This window comes from Olea europaea, chromosome 10 (assembly GCF_002742605.1).
Source record: "Olea europaea var. sylvestris chromosome 10, O_europaea_v1, whole genome shotgun sequence".
Taxonomy (NCBI): domain Eukaryota; kingdom Viridiplantae; phylum Streptophyta; class Magnoliopsida; order Lamiales; family Oleaceae; genus Olea; species Olea europaea.
The window spans coordinates 2,226,469-2,244,098 of NC_036246.1; the positions used below are offsets into that span (position 1 = coordinate 2,226,469).

General features: G+C 33.0%; 1 protein-coding gene across 1 annotated transcript; it reads left to right on the top strand.

The window, feature by feature from the left end:
• Positions 1-13,177: 13,177 nt before the first annotated feature.
• On the top strand, positions 13,178-15,588 carry LOC111400847 (homeobox-leucine zipper protein HAT5-like). Its single transcript, XM_023028280.1, has 4 exons — positions 13,178-13,540; positions 13,661-13,794; positions 14,146-14,385; positions 14,999-15,588. Exons 1-4 carry the CDS (start codon positions 13,459-13,461, stop codon positions 15,374-15,376), a joined length of 834 nt encoding a protein of 277 aa, XP_022884048.1. The 5' UTR covers positions 13,178-13,458; the 3' UTR covers positions 15,377-15,588.
• The last annotated feature ends 2,042 nt before the right edge of the window (positions 15,589-17,630 follow it).

Genomic DNA, 17,630 nt, shown 5'->3' on the forward strand with positions numbered 1-17,630 from the left:
TGGTTTAAGAGTTAGAGTGAGTTGATATGGATTGAAATTTGTTAAAAACGACTAATTTGGTTTTGGTTTTGGTTTTAAGTTATAATCAAAATCGACCCAAATCAAACCGCTTCCAAACCTGACATTATTTAGAAAAGTTAGGGAAGATGTCAATTTGTAATCACGACATCAAGAATTAGGGCTACACAAAACTCTCGAACCAAATTGGATTGAATCGTACCTGAACTAAACTAAATCGAATCGAGCGATTCTTCTTAATTTCAATACTCAAATGAGTATCAGAATTGAGAACCGAAATATTTGGTTCGATTATGGATTCTAGACTAAGAACCGAATATCGAATATCCCTAATTTTTTATATTAAACAAGCCAAAGAATTTTAATTTTTTTTTCTTATTTCATTTGCCAACTAATTAATTGGGCTAAAAATATCATTTTCCCATTTCAGTTCAAACTCAACTTTCTAATTCAAATTTCAAAGAATTTAAATTGAGTGACCTAAATTTTTCTCATTTATTCTGCCGTTTCTCTGATAATCGAAGTTGAGCCGTTGCGCCTCTTTTCATCTTTGCCTTTTTCTGCCATATTCCTTGAATTTTCTCCACTTTGATCAAGGTAATTTTTGGTGAATGGATCTTATTAGAAAACTTGTTGTCTATGCATTTTTAAATTGAATTACGTTATTTTATAAATGTTAATACAATATTGTTGTGAGTTAAGATTGAACATGTCATTAATTAAATTAATGTAGTATTGTTGTAAATGCTAAAAAATTAATTAAGAAATCGAATGGAGCCAAATTGAACTGAATCCATAATTAAATTTAGATCCGACAGTTCCAATTACTAAATGTCTAAAAATTTTGATTTGATTTGATTTTATTTTTTTTATAACCAAATCGAATCGAACCATGTGCAATCCTATCAAGAAATCTTGCTCAATACAATCTTAAGACTTGCTCATATCTAATTTTAGTGCTAAAAAAGCCCAAAGCTTCCACACGCGTGCTGACTGAGTGCATCCTATAAGAAATCCACAATCCACCTCTAGCTCCGTCCTTGAATTTTGTGATACGTCTGTCTCTAAAAAGAAATTAAAATAAATAGTGATCGCTTGTACAATTTTATTTAAAACATTACCTATTAATTATTGCACTTTGTACAATTGCTATGCAAGTCAAATTAAAATACCTTTCAAAACTTGATTATGCAAAGAAATCCATTATTCAACGGACAATCCGATATTTAATTAATATTACTATATAGCGAGATTATTCTCATCTCAGATAGCACGTGACAAGCAAGAATAATATTATACGTCCACATTACGTGTGACATAACAGTGATAAGACATGAAATGATGAGATCAAAATTATAATTTATTGTTACATAACATGAGAATAATAACATTCCTATTTAAGCAATTAGTGATAAATTCAGAGTAGGACTCATTTGGACAATTGCACTCGGATTCAGTTTATCCATCTACATATATATACAAGTGTCTTTGTCAACGAACATTCATGCTTGTTTGCTAAATTTCACCTCTGATATGCTTAATTTCTGTCTCGAAAATTTTTGCTTCGAGCAAAGATGACAAACCACGGAGCATGAGCACTTGCTCGCACCATCATTGGCACAATTGGGTTGTCCTAATTATATAAATCCTATACTCACTAATCAATGTCCGTGTGTGTCTACAGGTTAGGACTTTAGAAAAAGTCCAAATCATAAGCTCTGCCAAATGGGTCCTATTTGTTTTGTTTTCTGTCAAAGATGGTTAGAATATGAGTAATCGTTGTATGTTGATTTTCTTGATATCATTGACTCTCTTTTTAAATGTTATTCCTCAATTAATTATTTGCAAAGAATGTAAACTATTACGACTTATTTATCTCTCTAGTGTAACAATCTCTCATGCAATCTAATCTTGTGTATATTTTTTGATTGTTGTAATCTGAAAAATAAATTATTTTTGAAGGCCAACTTTTCGGAGAATTGTAAAGAAAAGTTTCACTCGTACCCGTACCCGTACCCGTACCTAGTCAGTGTGATGAACCGTCTGATCTGGATATTTTATGGAATACCCTGTTGGAATCTACTTATACATGCACAACGGAAAATTAAAATTATTTCGATTCCCACCGAGGATCCCCTTGTGTTTAGATAGAAATCGTGATAAAGATTGTACCTTTGAAGAATTCTACAAATCTTTTACTTTTCTTTTAGTTCCAGCAATCTTGATTCGCCACCTACAGCTGTCCAATTGTCCAGCCTCCAACGGAGATCCACACATGGAACAAGATTGCAGCTACCAGGGTTTTCTCCTCTTGTGCTAGCAAGAATAATTATGAGAAAAATCATATGAATTGAAAACCCTAGCCATTATTTATATAAGTCCAAACGGGTCTGGCCTGACCTGGTCCAGTCCAATATTTAATTAATTCGGTCCGTGAATTAATTAATCCAATTAATCAATTCGGGCCTATAAACAACCAACCCAATTAATTAATTCATCCAACGATTGTTAAATTAATTAATTGACAAATTGCAATTTTTCAATTCTCTTTTGTGTGTGACCCATCAGGCTCCTGATCACGATGCCTAACGACATGAAATATTATTTTGATCTAATCAAAATTGATAAATTAAAACACCATATTAATTTATCACCAATTCACACTCGCCGTCCCAAATTAACGTCTAATAATGTGTCAGGGCAATACATATGACGGAGAATGTCATGTGGTATGACAAAACCAAACTCGTTCGTCCCTTTGTCAATATGATCCAATCAATTACGAGATATGGAGGTATGTCAATCTCGATTATCGATCATATCTTTCACTCCACTATTAAGTCAATATAAGGCGAAAACTCCTTTTCGACTTATGAGTACACCTTAGCCAATGATTTCATCATCGACTTAATTGAATTAAATGCAAATCATAATCTCATACTATCTAAGAGTGACGAATCCTTTACTGGTCAATCACAACCTTCATACGATTCTTGACGTACACGAACGATGTCGTATTAGCAGTCCTTTGCAAAGCAACATCCAGTACCGTCAAAGTATGACTGTCCTCATATAAGGTACCATGACGACCTCAAGTCAAAGGACAAATTCCACTACCGAACGTTAGAGATTAACCACTGACACTCAGATAGTTATCCGTGTGGAATCTCTCGACGGGCCTCCAATGTTTTGTTTTATAACAAAACATCCACGTGTTCATTTAAGTGTCACTACACTTTAACTTGTGATATCATCTACTTACTTCACAAGTAAGAAATGACACACATGATGGTCTATCCGTAATGACGATATCCGTATCTTGTTATTACTTACGATTACGAACGATTTAAGATTCAATTATATATAATTTATATCTCACAATCACAACTCCTTGTGATTAACAAATTATAAAGATTTGAATTTACGGACTCTATTATTTATTTAATTGTCTATTTAATTAAATAATAGATCTGCCATTAAATTGTATTAATTATATATCGAAAGTATTTATATCCAAAGTTGATTGGACCTAGGGCATAATACTTACATACCCTTGGTTCATCCTGATACCATTCTTGCGTTACTATCAATGCCATTGGTCTCGCCTTCAAGTTGATCTATCTATTATCTATGCATTTTCTTCATCTTCACCACAAAGAAAAATAGGGTAACAATACAAAGTACCGAGCCTTGCTCCAAATAAATTTGGGGTCACACTAACTCTTTTGTGTTTCAGATAACCATTATGCTATTCGTTTTGGATGAGATAGTGTTGATAAAAATGTAAGGAAATCTGAATACGTTAATGAACTCCAAGGCACGAAAAAACGTTATTTTTTAAGAGATGTTTCTCCCTTATTCAACAAAGTCACAACTGGGGTATGATAGAAAATCTCTCTCAGAATACAATGGAGGCGTTTGATTCAAATTGTGACTATTTGATCAAACCAAGAAGACACTCGAAAATAACTGATTGATGCCAAGAGAAAGAAGGAAGAATAAATTGTTTAATGTGTTTGCAAATGAGAATTCGCCTAGAATTTATAGAAACTAAGGCAACTGTTTGAATAGGTGTATCCCTTAAAATCCTAGCGTACATCTATTGGAAGTGACTGTTAAAAATGAATAGATGCACCTATTCAAAAACTTTTGAAAATAAAATTCTCTTTCAGGGGCGTTGCCCCCGAGCCCCCACAACCCTCGCGACCTGACCGGGCAAGTCGAACCCCGTTGCGTAGCGGCAAACACTAATCCGGGCGGCAAACCATTCGCAAAACAAAAAATTAAACACATGCAAACTGATGAAAAATATCTAACAGATAGTGTTCCTCGCCGTCATTGTAATCATCACGCTAGAATGCTTCCATACCCACCAGGCAAGATCCATGTTTGTCGGTATTATCTCTGGTATCTTTGGTATCATAATGTATGGTTCCCCTCTCTTTATTGTTGGGAGTAAGGGAGTAAACTCCTATCAAACTCCCACTTGGGGCTTGTTTGGCAGAGTTTCTTCTTCTTCTTGATAATCTTAACCTCAAAAGCAGTTTTTAACTTTTCAAAAGTCTGTCAAATGGACCCTTATATATATATATATTCTTCCAAATATATTAAAATGTCTCTCCTTAATCATATATTAGCTAACAAAGAAAGGTGTTCAAGACAAAGAGTGTTGAGATTTTGCCATTTTGGTTGTGCTTGGCTGGTTTCTCGAATGGTGTTATTTGGTTTACATACGCTTTCCTCAAATCTATGGATCCCTACATTGTTGTAAATTCATTCGTCTAAACATGCACTACAAAAAATGTTACTTTGTCTCGAAATGACTCCTTACAACCCTTTTTGGACAGGAAATGACAGAAAAAATCATCGTTCAAAGTGAAGTTTGTTGTAGTGATGCTCTAATTACCACCCTGTTTTCTTGTTATTAGAGTGGAGACGGAATTGGAGTGCTTCTAGATCCAGCTCTGCGTAAACATTCATTTCAGCTACTGCAGGAAGCCAAAAGTTGCTAAGCCATGTGAAGTGCAACTTCAGAATACTGAAACCGGATTAAGCCATCACCAACCCCTAGCTGATTTACGCCATCCCAACAAAATTAGATAGGACTAAACGCATAGAAGTAAGAAGATGTCTACTATATTACCAAACGTGGACTTAAAATATTGTTCCTTAACAAGATCAAAATTTTCAAATTGAAGACACACCTCTCGTTTTCTTTTCATTGGAGATCCGAGTGGGTTTGCAATGGGTATCCAATTTAAGAACTGGATTTGATTTACCTGGCCCGGGAATTTTTAAGTCCATTAATCAATACCATTAAAAATTTACTAATTTCATACTTATTTATTTTCAAAATACTATTTTTTATTTATATTCTTACAATGAATATTTTGTACCATAGTGTATTACATTTTGTAAAATTACTACACATTTCACCATATTGTTTTCACTATCACTGTCGTCATCACTTGTAACATAGTATGTTACACGCATCTTGTTGCCTGTTTTTACAATCATCACGATTGCAGACACCACCACTACTTGTAACTCCCAGTGTTACACACTATAATCATCGACCCAACTCGCCAGTCACTCATAACGTTAATTGTTATACTATCAACTCCACTACTTGTAACATTTATTATTATACTATCTCTCTCATTGTCACTGTAACATCACTTGTAACATTCATTGTTATATCACCATTTGCACCACTAAATCACTTTTACCTCCACAAACCTTAAATCATCCGAAAGCATGATCACCTTCATCATGACGACCACCACCTTCAATCAATACCTAATATCCACACTCACAACAAACCACAATAATGAGAATCAATCTGAGACATAAAAAGGATTTTTAATCCCTGTGCCTCTATTCCCAATCTCGCCTCTTGAAAATCTCCTACGAGGTAGGGATGGAAAGAGTCGCCTCGGTCTCGACCTTGGCCCATTGTCATCGCAACAAATAATTATCATATCAACAAAAACAATTAAAATACATGTTTTAGAATAATAATATAATTGAAAATTCATTGAAAATATTTTATTTTACTTGATCTAGTATAGTAACATTTTTTTCGTTTCTTTATTTTTTTATACTCTTGACATTTATACTATCAAAACATTGAAGAATACAAAAGAAGTGGCATCAGAGGCTTAAATTTGGATTTCATTTTAGTTCCTTTTCATAGTATATGTTTTATATTAATTTTAGTTTGTTCATTTTGTACGAATGGGATATAATTTTTTTATGATTAAAATGAAATTACTGTGTTCAAAAGATATAAAAGTAAGTATCTTTTTGATTCCCATTAAATCGAAAAAGAAATGTGTTTTAAATAGTATTTTTAGGAGAATGTGTGGTTAAAAAATAAACAAAAATTTTGAATTTATGTGTAGATTATTTTATTGCGTAAATGTATGGTTGAAAATGATCATATAACAAAAATTAAATTAATGGGTGTCAAATAAGGGCTAAATAAACCTTAACCTTCTTGAAGTAAAACAATTTATTTTTACTTAATTAAAATCAATAAATAAACTAATAAGAAGGTAATTTTAATTCTATATATTGCATAGGAGACAAGGATAAATCGAGAAGTTTATGTCAAGAGGGGAGTTTCTGTAATTTTCGAGAATGAAAGAATGTATATAAAAACATCATCATGCTACTTGTACAATATTTTTTTACAATTTTGATTGACAACATCACATTCATCTATTTTAAAAATTGCTTTCTAAATTAATAGTTTAGATTCCGACAACATTAATACTGTCAACCACAATTGTCAACAACAATTGTACAAATAGCTTTATTGATTTGAAATTGTCAATGGTTTGAATTTTTTTCAATGCATTTGTTGAATCGTTCATCATTTTTCCTCATTAATAGGAAGTTTGGAGGTTTATTTATTTTTTATTGCTTCATATTATTATGTCCAGTTCAACATTTTAAAAATGTACTAATGGCATATTTAGATGATGAGAGGCTCTTGCTCATTATAATGTCTAGATTTATCCAATACTATATACTAAGCCTTGTTTGGTGAGACTTTTTTTTTGGAGAATTCTATCAAATTTTGATAGATTTGATCGCTTACATTTCAAATATAAAATTTCAGACCTACTGGGTGAAGTTTGAGTAGGGTATATTTTCATTTCATCCAATATGCCAATTTTACCTTCCACATTCGTAGCAAAATGATCGGAATGCCCCTCAATCAAATGCTCCAAACCAAGCATTCCTTCTCCACCAGTAGAGGGCAAAATAGACTTTTTGAGAAGAAGTCAACAATTTTGACTTCAATATTGGTTTGTCCGTCATCAGAAAGTGGCTAGTTACTTCAAATTAAATTATTAAAGTGGGATCCACTTCACAACTACGAATAATCGATTTCTTCAACAAATATCGTGCCAGTTAAAGGCTAAATGTGTTTCAAAGGTAGACGATAGCAGCACGTATAAAATAAGACATTATAATGAACAAGAGTCACTCATCTAAACATGTCATTAGGACATTCTTGATATGTTGAATTGAACATGCTTATATGGGACAATCAACAAATATGTGCATCCCACACATATCTATACTTTACCTCAAACATGTCATCAATGTTAGTAATTGATGATTACACTTTTCACCATGGATTTTCTCGTCTAAACATGTCATTAAGGCATTTTTGATATTTCGAATTGGATATGATTAGACGTGACAGTCAACAAAAGAGTGTGTCCCATACATATTTAGACAGTACATCAAATATATCATCACTGTGAATAATTGATGATGACACTTTCCACTATAGTGACATGAGAATGGACGAGGCAAAATCACTGTATTCAGCCCAATTTATGAAAAGAAAGTAGCACTAAGTTCCCTGTAAAATCCCACTTCCACTTTAGATAAATGATCTTTTTGTGTTGGAGCATATACAAATAGACCAACACTAAGGAAACATATCACAAAAGCATTGTTCCTTCTCAGCCTCAGGTGCTTTTTCCCTTTATAAAGTTTTGGCTTTTCAATTTCATTCTCCTCATTAAGCTACCTACTTCATGGGGTTTAACCTTTCATTTCATCCTTACCTTTGTATAATGCTACCACCTCAAAAAGAAAGTTTGAGTCCATTTCTGGTCAAAAGATAAAAAGATACGTCCACTCCACATATATAGTCTCTTGCCTTACCTTAGCAAATAAGGAATTGAAAACCAAAAAGCATCTTGCTATCTCTATGTGCATCTCTTGCATTCGCGTACATTGAGCGTGTATCGATAAATATTAGATTGGGAGAAAGGCGTAACCTTGAATAATTGTTTCATCCCGCTAGTAATTAAAGGGTAAAAACATATAGCCCTTGTTCGAGTTACATTATTTTTATAAGAATGCATTTTTGAATAATGTATTGATGAGAAGTGTGTGTTTAAAAATTAAGGAAAAGTTTTGAAATTGTTTGTAATATTATTTTATTGAAAAATGTATGTTGAAATGACATCGAATCACTATTCAAGAATTTTTTTTTTTTTTTTGAAAGAACGTGGATCAAATAGGGCCATAATCTCCAACTTGTACCGAGAGCCTTTGAGGGATGGGTTAGATTGAGAAAAATATAACTCGAGTAATTGTTTCATCCCACCAGAGGTCTTTTAAGTATTAGTTATTTGAACAGATTCCTCCACTAGGAGATCAATAGACCTAATGAAAAGTGCATGATCCACCTAATGGCAAAGGGAAATCACTAGGGTTTATGTTAATAGGTACATGGATTAGCTAGCTACTTCCTCATAGATTGTTTAAGATATCATTTTATACTAAAACATCATTTGAGCTCCACGTTTTCTTTAGCCCTTGTTTGGTTTTAACAAAAAAAGCAGAAAAAATTTAAGTCAAATTTAATAATTAATTTTAATAAAGCATTTTATAGGATGGGTAATTAGCACAAAATGTCCCTACATTTCGATATTTTTGTGGAAAACGTCCATACCTTTCATTTTTTGGCGGATTACACCCTTACCTTTACCTTTTTTTGCGAAAAACGTCCTTCTGTTAACTCTCCGTTAAAATGCTCCGTTAAATCAAAAAGGTAATTAGCACAAAAGGTCCCTACCTTTCAAAGTTATTGTGCAAAAAATCCCTACCTTTTATTTTTTAGCATAATTAGCAGAAAAGGTCCCTACCTTTCAATATTATTGTGCAAAACGTCCCTACCTTTCATTTTTAACATTTTTACCCCTACATTTCACATTTCATTGCGCAAAAGGTCCTTTTCATCCATTTTTTCAATAAAATGACGATTTCACTCTCCCATTCAAATAAAACAAAAAGAAAATACTATATTAATTTTTAGTATATATTTTCATTTTCGGTTACTTGAATTGAGTATTTGATACAAATACTATATTAATTTTTTTACACGCAAATATGCATTTTCTTGCAACGAGCAAAATATTAATTAAATGACCATCCGAAATCCAATGGGTGAAAGTGATGAGCAAAATATTGATGAATAAATGTTTTTAAAATGTATATCTACATTCTTCGGGTTAAGTATGAATCATTCGAAACTAAGAACAAAATATTTTATTTGAATAGGGTTTGATCGTGTCCCTAATTCAAAATGTCTGCGTCTGTCCTGATTGAAAGATATTTATTGTGAGTTTATTAAATAATATAAAAGAAGATAGACATCGTGAACAAGATATAAACTTTCAGTAGAATTAAAGATTAATGAAATGTTTCGGATACAGTGTTGAGCGTTGGAAGACAAAGGAACATGATAGGTTGCCCCCTTGATTCCGATAACTTATGACTGAAAATTTAAATTTAAAACTAAATGATGATGCTTTTAAATATGCCTAATCTATTGCCTAAAATAGATTCATGGGTTTGCTATCTTTTTGGGATTAGAGAAGTTCATTATTCTTCTTCTTAGGGTGGATTATTATTCTTTAATTCTTCTTTCTTAGGGTGGAAAAGCCTAATATTCTTTAATTTTGAGTTCGGAAAATTAAACCACTGGTCCTCAACATGTTGTTCGAGAAAAAAGATAGTCACTAACCTTTTAAAATGAGCAAGTAGTCCTCATTTTTTATTTATATTCTCACATTTTTTCATCACAATCTTATCAGCAACATTTCTTTAATTAGAACATCTTGCCTCCAATTACGAATTTACAATTTCTATCTATAAAGGCATGGACGAATGACCTAAAAAAATTCATTCAAATATGCTGGTTTGCCAGGTGAATTCTACCAGGCTGTGTATAGGTTCTCACAATAAGGTGGGCCCCACGTTTGACCCTCATGCATTAAAAAATTGCAATAAAAAAGGCCGACCTACCACCTCCAAAAGAGCCTGTAGAGAACCTGTGAAGGTCCAATTTGGTGGTGTAGCATCACTCAAACTAATTAGTTGTCCTCATATTTTTATATAAGAAAAAACAACATATATAATAGTGAAACATAATATTATTTCCCACATTTCAGAGCTCACTAACATAATCAATTTTGTAATCGCTTCAACATTTATGGATAGAGTAGAAGGTTGTTGCCTCGATGAATAGTTTCCCTGCTTCTATTGAAATTCTCGCATTTAGGAAGATGTACTTTTGGCATGAGAGTATGATAGTCATGCCTTCAAACTCATTCTCTGATCATGTATTTGTCCTACTAGTATTAGTTCCACTTCTCCATCTCTCCGTCGAAGTGAAAATCCGTAGGATCTAACTTAATCTTTATGGCTTCATCTAACCTAAAATGAAGAAGACACGAAACTCTTTTATGTACGAACCATATGGATAACCCTGCAAAGCTAAAACTCTAGTGGAGAATTTTCACCCCTATATTGTTTATTTGGATAAACCATCATCGAAAACTAGATGTACTAATTAATGCAAGATTAATGATAAGAATGTGATTAAAGAGTTGGAGATATAAATATGATAATTACAAATAATTTGAAGTTTTTAGTCCAATTAAAAAGTAGGAAAAAAAGGGGGGGTGGTGTTAATATAATTATCCTTCACTATATTGCAGTACCAGTCTTTAATGAGGAATCTATTCAACTATTCGTTAAATTGTAACGGGATCCTCCAATTTTCAACAGTACAAATTCAATTTGTTTTTCAACTTGAGCATATTTTCACAAGGTTCAAGAGATGATTTAATGAAAATTTGGGAGTTTTTTTTTTTTTTTTTGACGATGATATAATTATAGTAAAAGGTTGATGACTAATTCGCTACTCGAACAATAGGTTTATGATCAATGTTCCAATTTTTCGTTTGAAGTTATATAATTAATGATATTATTCCTCAATTGGATCCGACGGCAACAACTGGAAAACACATGGAAAGTGGACTCAATATTATTTTAATTATCTCTATTTGCAATAAAAGAAGATATTGTTCTCACTTGAAATTCTGATGTTTTTACTTTTTAAATTTTTAATTATTCCACTATAGAATCCTTTCATGTGCATGTTCCTACAAAGCAGATGCTCACATTCAACGATTTTCGCCCACATAGCCACATTTTAATGCTATAGCCACTTTGACTACGAGTACGTGACCCTCAATATCCTTAACCACAAAAATCACCATATTCTAACCAATTGATCCGACTTTGACATTGGTGCCCATCAATTCAAAGATTAAAAGTAATCGACTACGACTTATTTTAAAATGCAGAGTAATGTTGTTCATAAGCTGTGGTGATGACAACGAGATCATTGTCGCATTGTTTAACAAAGTTGAGATTCATTTTTTTTTTTCGAACATTGTGATGATGAACTTAGTGCCACATGAACTATTGTTCATTACAACTGTTAAAAAAATAATATTATCATTGAATGAATGTTAAGTGAACTTAGTGCCATATAAACATGCTACTTAAGATTGAGTTGGAGATGAATGACCATAATTGATATGTACTTGTATTGAAAACTATTCAAACTACAAAGAATAGGAGAACGACAACTATTATAGATTCTAAAAACGTAATATTGTTGACTCTTTGTACTGAAAAATTGTCAAATTAACAAGAATTGGAGATCTACGTTCATAATAGATTCTAATGACGACATACCGTTGAGCCATGTAACCAGTGTATTATTGAGTAGTTGTATTGAAGATTAGCTAAACTAAAAAGAGATCAAAGAAGAGATGGACTTATCTTTCCCTAACAAACTTCATACTTTTTCATTCATAATGAATTTGGGATGGAGAGAAAATCTCTAGAGAAACCTAAATAATTTATTGGACGAACTTAGTTGACGTGATTATGTCTTTATTCGTGATAATGAATAGGATCAAATTAAGGAAAAGAAGCTCGTAAGATTAATTTTCTTTTAATATTTATTTTATTCAATTCAATACAAAAAAAATTGACTTGATTTTGAAATTAAAAAAAAACTGAACTTTGACTGTTCAAGATAGGTGGAGATAAGGCAAAGCAAAAAAAAGATAATAATAATAAAAAAAAAATAAAGAAGAAGAAGATAATAATGTACTATTAGAGTTGAGATCTGATGTTTAAAATTAGCTGTATAACTTCTGTTCACCCAATTATATATTAATACATTATTTTAAAATAATATGTTGAATTTTTCTTTTATTATCACTTATGTTTAAATATAAGTTTAAGATATCAATAAATTATTGGATAACAATCGGATTGCAAAATGCAACCACTGCAAAAAGTATGGGGTTACGGCACGACGGCACCCGACAGCCTCCCGACCGTAGAGAATGGCTACTGTTTATAATTCTGTCTCTCTCTTGATCTGGCACGTTTGATGCCCGATGCCCCCACCACCCCCAACGACTCAGATCCAATGTAAATTCAATTTACCCAGTCACCCGCGGCGCAAGTTAGTCACGCCCATTAAATGAACCCACCCAAATCATGAATTTCCCAAAACACCCAATATAAATCATAATATGAAAAAAGTCTACATGATTATAATTGTAATTTCACTTCAGAAAACTAATATATATAGCCTTGGCATCACCTCATTCAACTTTAGCTGCAGAGCACTTACGGGTGGCATCTCTAAAGCGCGATATTACCAAACAGCCCCGCCGGAATATATTTTCATCGGAATTGAATCACAAACTAGTGAATTGATTTTTCTTCAGAAAAATCGGCGCCGGAGAGTTATAACCGGATCTGGGAAAGTAGTACTTCGCATGATGGGATTTTGCATCTGTCCGCTGGAGACTCCGGCGAGGTTGCTCTGGAGCACTAGTTTCTTCCGCCACAAGCGCATGCTATTCTAGTGATTTAGTTAAAAATCCAACCGCTTACTGTTAAGTAGATTGTCTTGTTTTTCGCCGGAAAAACTAAATATATATACACGATTTTCTCTCTCGCGCGTGCGTAAACATATATCTATATATATTGATAACGGTGTATTTAATAACCGGATATCTGACGAAAGAAATGGAATCCGGTCGTATTTTCTTTGACCCCTCGTACAATGGCAACGTGGTATTTCTACGAAACGGAGACTCTGTTTATCGAGGTAATCTCTTATATTCATGATATACTTCGCATAAATTAATCAGATTATTGTAATATTTGAAGAAAAAATTATTTTTATCTTTCATTTAGTTAGTTGATTTCTCAATAATTAATGATATAGAAGCAAGATTGGCGATGAACATGGAGGAAACCTCGAAGAGGCGGCCTTTTTTCAGCTCGCCGGAAGAATTGTATGATGAAGAATACTACGACGAGCAGCTGCCGGAGAAGAAGCGCCGTCTTACGCTTGAGCAGGTCGAATTTTACTTTATTGTAATTTTTTAAAATTATTTCAAGAACAAATTTTGCATGGTATTAGCCTGAGAAATCGTACAATGAAGTACCACCCATGTGGATATCTATACGAATCCAAATTTGCCGAATGACTCATGGTACCTACATATGCATTCATAGCACAGACTTTACTACTCAAGCAGCATTACATACTCATCACCAAACAATTGAGCTAAGAAATCTTAAAAAACAGATTTTCTAATGGATTAGAAACATAAAAATGAATAGATCTTTGACGATTAATCTGATGCATAAATGATTTGCACTAGTATGTAATTACTATTTTTCAATTAGTGGGGTGGGCTGATTTAGGTGCACTTGCTGGAGAAAAGCTTCGAAACAGAGAATAAGCTGGAGCCGGATCGCAAGACCCAGCTGGCGAAGAAGCTAGGCCTGCAGCCGCGGCAGGTGGCGGTGTGGTTCCAGAACCGCCGTGCACGGTGGAAGACCAAACAGCTGGAAAGGGATTATGATAAACTAAAGTCCTCATATGATTCTCTTTCGTCCAGTTATGACTCCATTCTCAAAGAAAATGAGAAACTGAAAGCTGAGGTAAAATCTCATGCTCTTGATAGAAACTTTTGTGATATTTCCTTGATTTTTTTGCCGTATAACAGTAGGTGGCTCTTCTGAATCTGAAGAATCAATAGAAACTTTTATAATTGGCTATCACATTTCAATAATTATAAATTTTGATATTAAAATGATGGCATGCGTGTCCTGTTGCAAGGGTGACCCTTATTACAAGGTCACTTGACAGCAACTCAGAAAATGACCTTGGCATCTTTCGCTCGCTGCGCGCGTGTGTATACATATGAAAACCTATTGGAATGGTTCCTAAAAATTACGTATATGTCAAGCTCAGCAATTCTATTCCTGCATCAGTCAAACAAAATAGCATCTGTTCTAAATTCCACCATCTAAAAGGAAATGATTTGCACTTTGAAAAACGAATAAAAATTTTTAGTTCTCCATGTATGACAAAATTGTTCTAAAAATATTGATTAATCAAGGTAACTGGGTTGGTCTATTTATCGAGTTGGAACTATTAGTTTTATAGCATCGTTGGAATCTAGTGATGGATTTGATAATTTAGAAGTCAATTTATTGTTAAACAAACGACGATGGCTTTGAGAAATAACAATCTTAATGTCCATGCATGCAGGTTTTTTCCTTGACAGAGAAGCTGCAAGGAAAAGAGGCTGCCGTAGAGAAATCTGATCCGGTCCTGGTGGATGCTCCGGCCGATTCCCCCGCCCAACTCATCTTGAATGTCGAAGACCGTCTCAGTAGCGGCAGTGACGGAAGTTCAGCGGTGGATGATCAGGAAGGTCCGCAGCTTGTGGACAGTGGTGATTCCTATTTTCCCAACAATTATTTGGGTTGTGTGGCTGCCGGGGTGGGGGGTATTCAATCCGAGGAGGACGACGGCAGTGATGATGGCGGCAGCTATTTGTCAAACATGTTAGTGGTGGCCGAAAAGCAGGAGGAAGAGGAGGGTGAGCTGCTGGGCTGGCATATTTGGTCGACCTTAGATAATTAGTAATAAATATTTGCCATGCTGAGTGTTTTTATATTTCTGCTTGTAATGTGGTGGTTTTAAGCCGTGCATCATAAACTTCCTATATAGTTGCCCAAGAGATGGAATTGTCAAACTTGAGAATATTTTCCTATTAGCAATTATATGGAAATGGAATAAGAAATAAATGATTGTAAATTAATGGTTGGTTGTAATGAAAATCCATACTTGCAACGTGGGATAGTTTGCCATGATTTTTGAAAAGTCAAAAATTGTTTATCAAATTAAGAAATTGTTTTTAAATATATTTAAGTAATTTAATGATAGTGCTTTGTTTGTCTAATGAGTTTTTATAGGAAGTTCGTTTAAGGTAACTTCCTCATGAACTTCCCCCTTTTTTTTTATTTAATACAAAAAACGAAAGCACGACCGAATGGGTCTTATTATCTCTAATCCAAAGTGTTACTGTGTACGATACATAGAAGCTCGACCTAATTTGCATTTTATGGTGAGTTGTGTCAAGCGTCTATAAAAAAATCGATGCTTGACTAAGTCACTTAATTCAATAAAATTAAAAAAATATGTTATCAATCCTCGTCAAATTTTTGAGAAAAGAAAAGGCCCGAGTGGGCAGAAACAAGGATCGAGATGCTTCGGTCCTTGAGAGCTCGATCTGCACCTCTAAACAAGAAAATCAAGGTTGGTCTTGAAGCAATTCATTACTGTTTTACTGTACAATTAATAATATGTGAAGTTATTTAGAATGTCGAACAAGTAACACCAAACTCGCCGTTTAACTGTGGAAAATATTAATTTGGATTTGATTTATACACTTTTTGCTTACATCTCTGAAAGTGAATGGAATTGAAAAGAGGGGTGATTTTGGACCTCGTCGCACCTTATGAGTGAACTTCTCGTTTAGTCACCAACCCCAAACTTGTACGTCAAAATATTGTAAAACGATGATTCAATGGACTAAATGACGTTGACTTTATACAGACTATAAGAAGCTGGTTCCTTTATTTTTCTTTCTTTTGAAAACAAATCGATTGACTAATGCTGATTAAATTTGAATAAAAATAATTAATTGTGGACACTAAGAAATTAATTTATAAACCAATGAACTCGTGACACGCTTAAATTGATCTAGAAGTATAGGCTCCTTTTTTTAGGTGCTTTTGTAATATTTACATGCATTAAGAGGCCAAAGTCAAGAATTGATTTACAGATGCAAATTTAGTCGAGTGTTCATTTATATTGGAAAAATTGAATCATCAATTAATTCATGTTGTGGTTTTTTCTTTTACTTGGACAGGTTTGTTGGAAAATTGTTTCCACAAACAGGGATGGACCCAAGGGGTGTCCTGCAAGGTCAAGTGACCTCCCAAAATTTGAGATTACATTATTATTGCTCTTGTTTGAGCCCTATTTTTGTGAAGAAAATGAATTTTTGAATAGTGTATTGATGAGAAATGTGTGGTTAAAAAATAAGAAGAAATTTTTGATTTGCATAGAATATTATTTTATTGAAAAATGTGTGATTGAAATGATGTCAAATAACTGTTGAAGGATGTATTTTGATTGAAAAATGGGGCTCAAACAAGGGCATTATTTCTTTTTCTTTTATTTTAATGGATAAGTGGATAAGTCCTATTTGATATTGATTGAAATTTAAATAATTCTCACAAAACAAGGGTAAAATCATAATAAATTTGAATTTGTTTCTTTTCTCTTACTCTATTTTACTCTTCTTCACATTATTTACCAAAACCTTAACTCTTCTAACTTTTTAAAATTTATGTAAAATTTGTTGACAAATTATCATAACTACTACAAATTTTTACTTTTCAATCAAATTTTCAATTAATTAGAATCAAAATTTGCATTTTCTCTTATCCTTTTTGTGTACATTGAATGTGTCTGAACTGATTATATCCAATTTAGTTTATATTTAACGAATTTTATTTATTTGATTGAATATTGATTATATATTTTTTCTTTCGATCACTTGAATTGATTAAAGTATTAAATACCCTATAATTTTTTTCAGTATAAATATGAATTTTCTTATGATGAGCAAAATATTAATAAAATAATTGTTCGAAATGAAATGGAGGAAAATTACGAGCAAAATATTAATGAAGAAATGTTTTTAAATGTAAATCTGCATTTTCTCGAATCAAGTATGAATTATTTAAAAATCAATAACGAAGTATTCTATTTGTACAGAGTTTGATTGTGCCCACTAACTAAAAATTTCTATGTCTGTCCCTGTCCA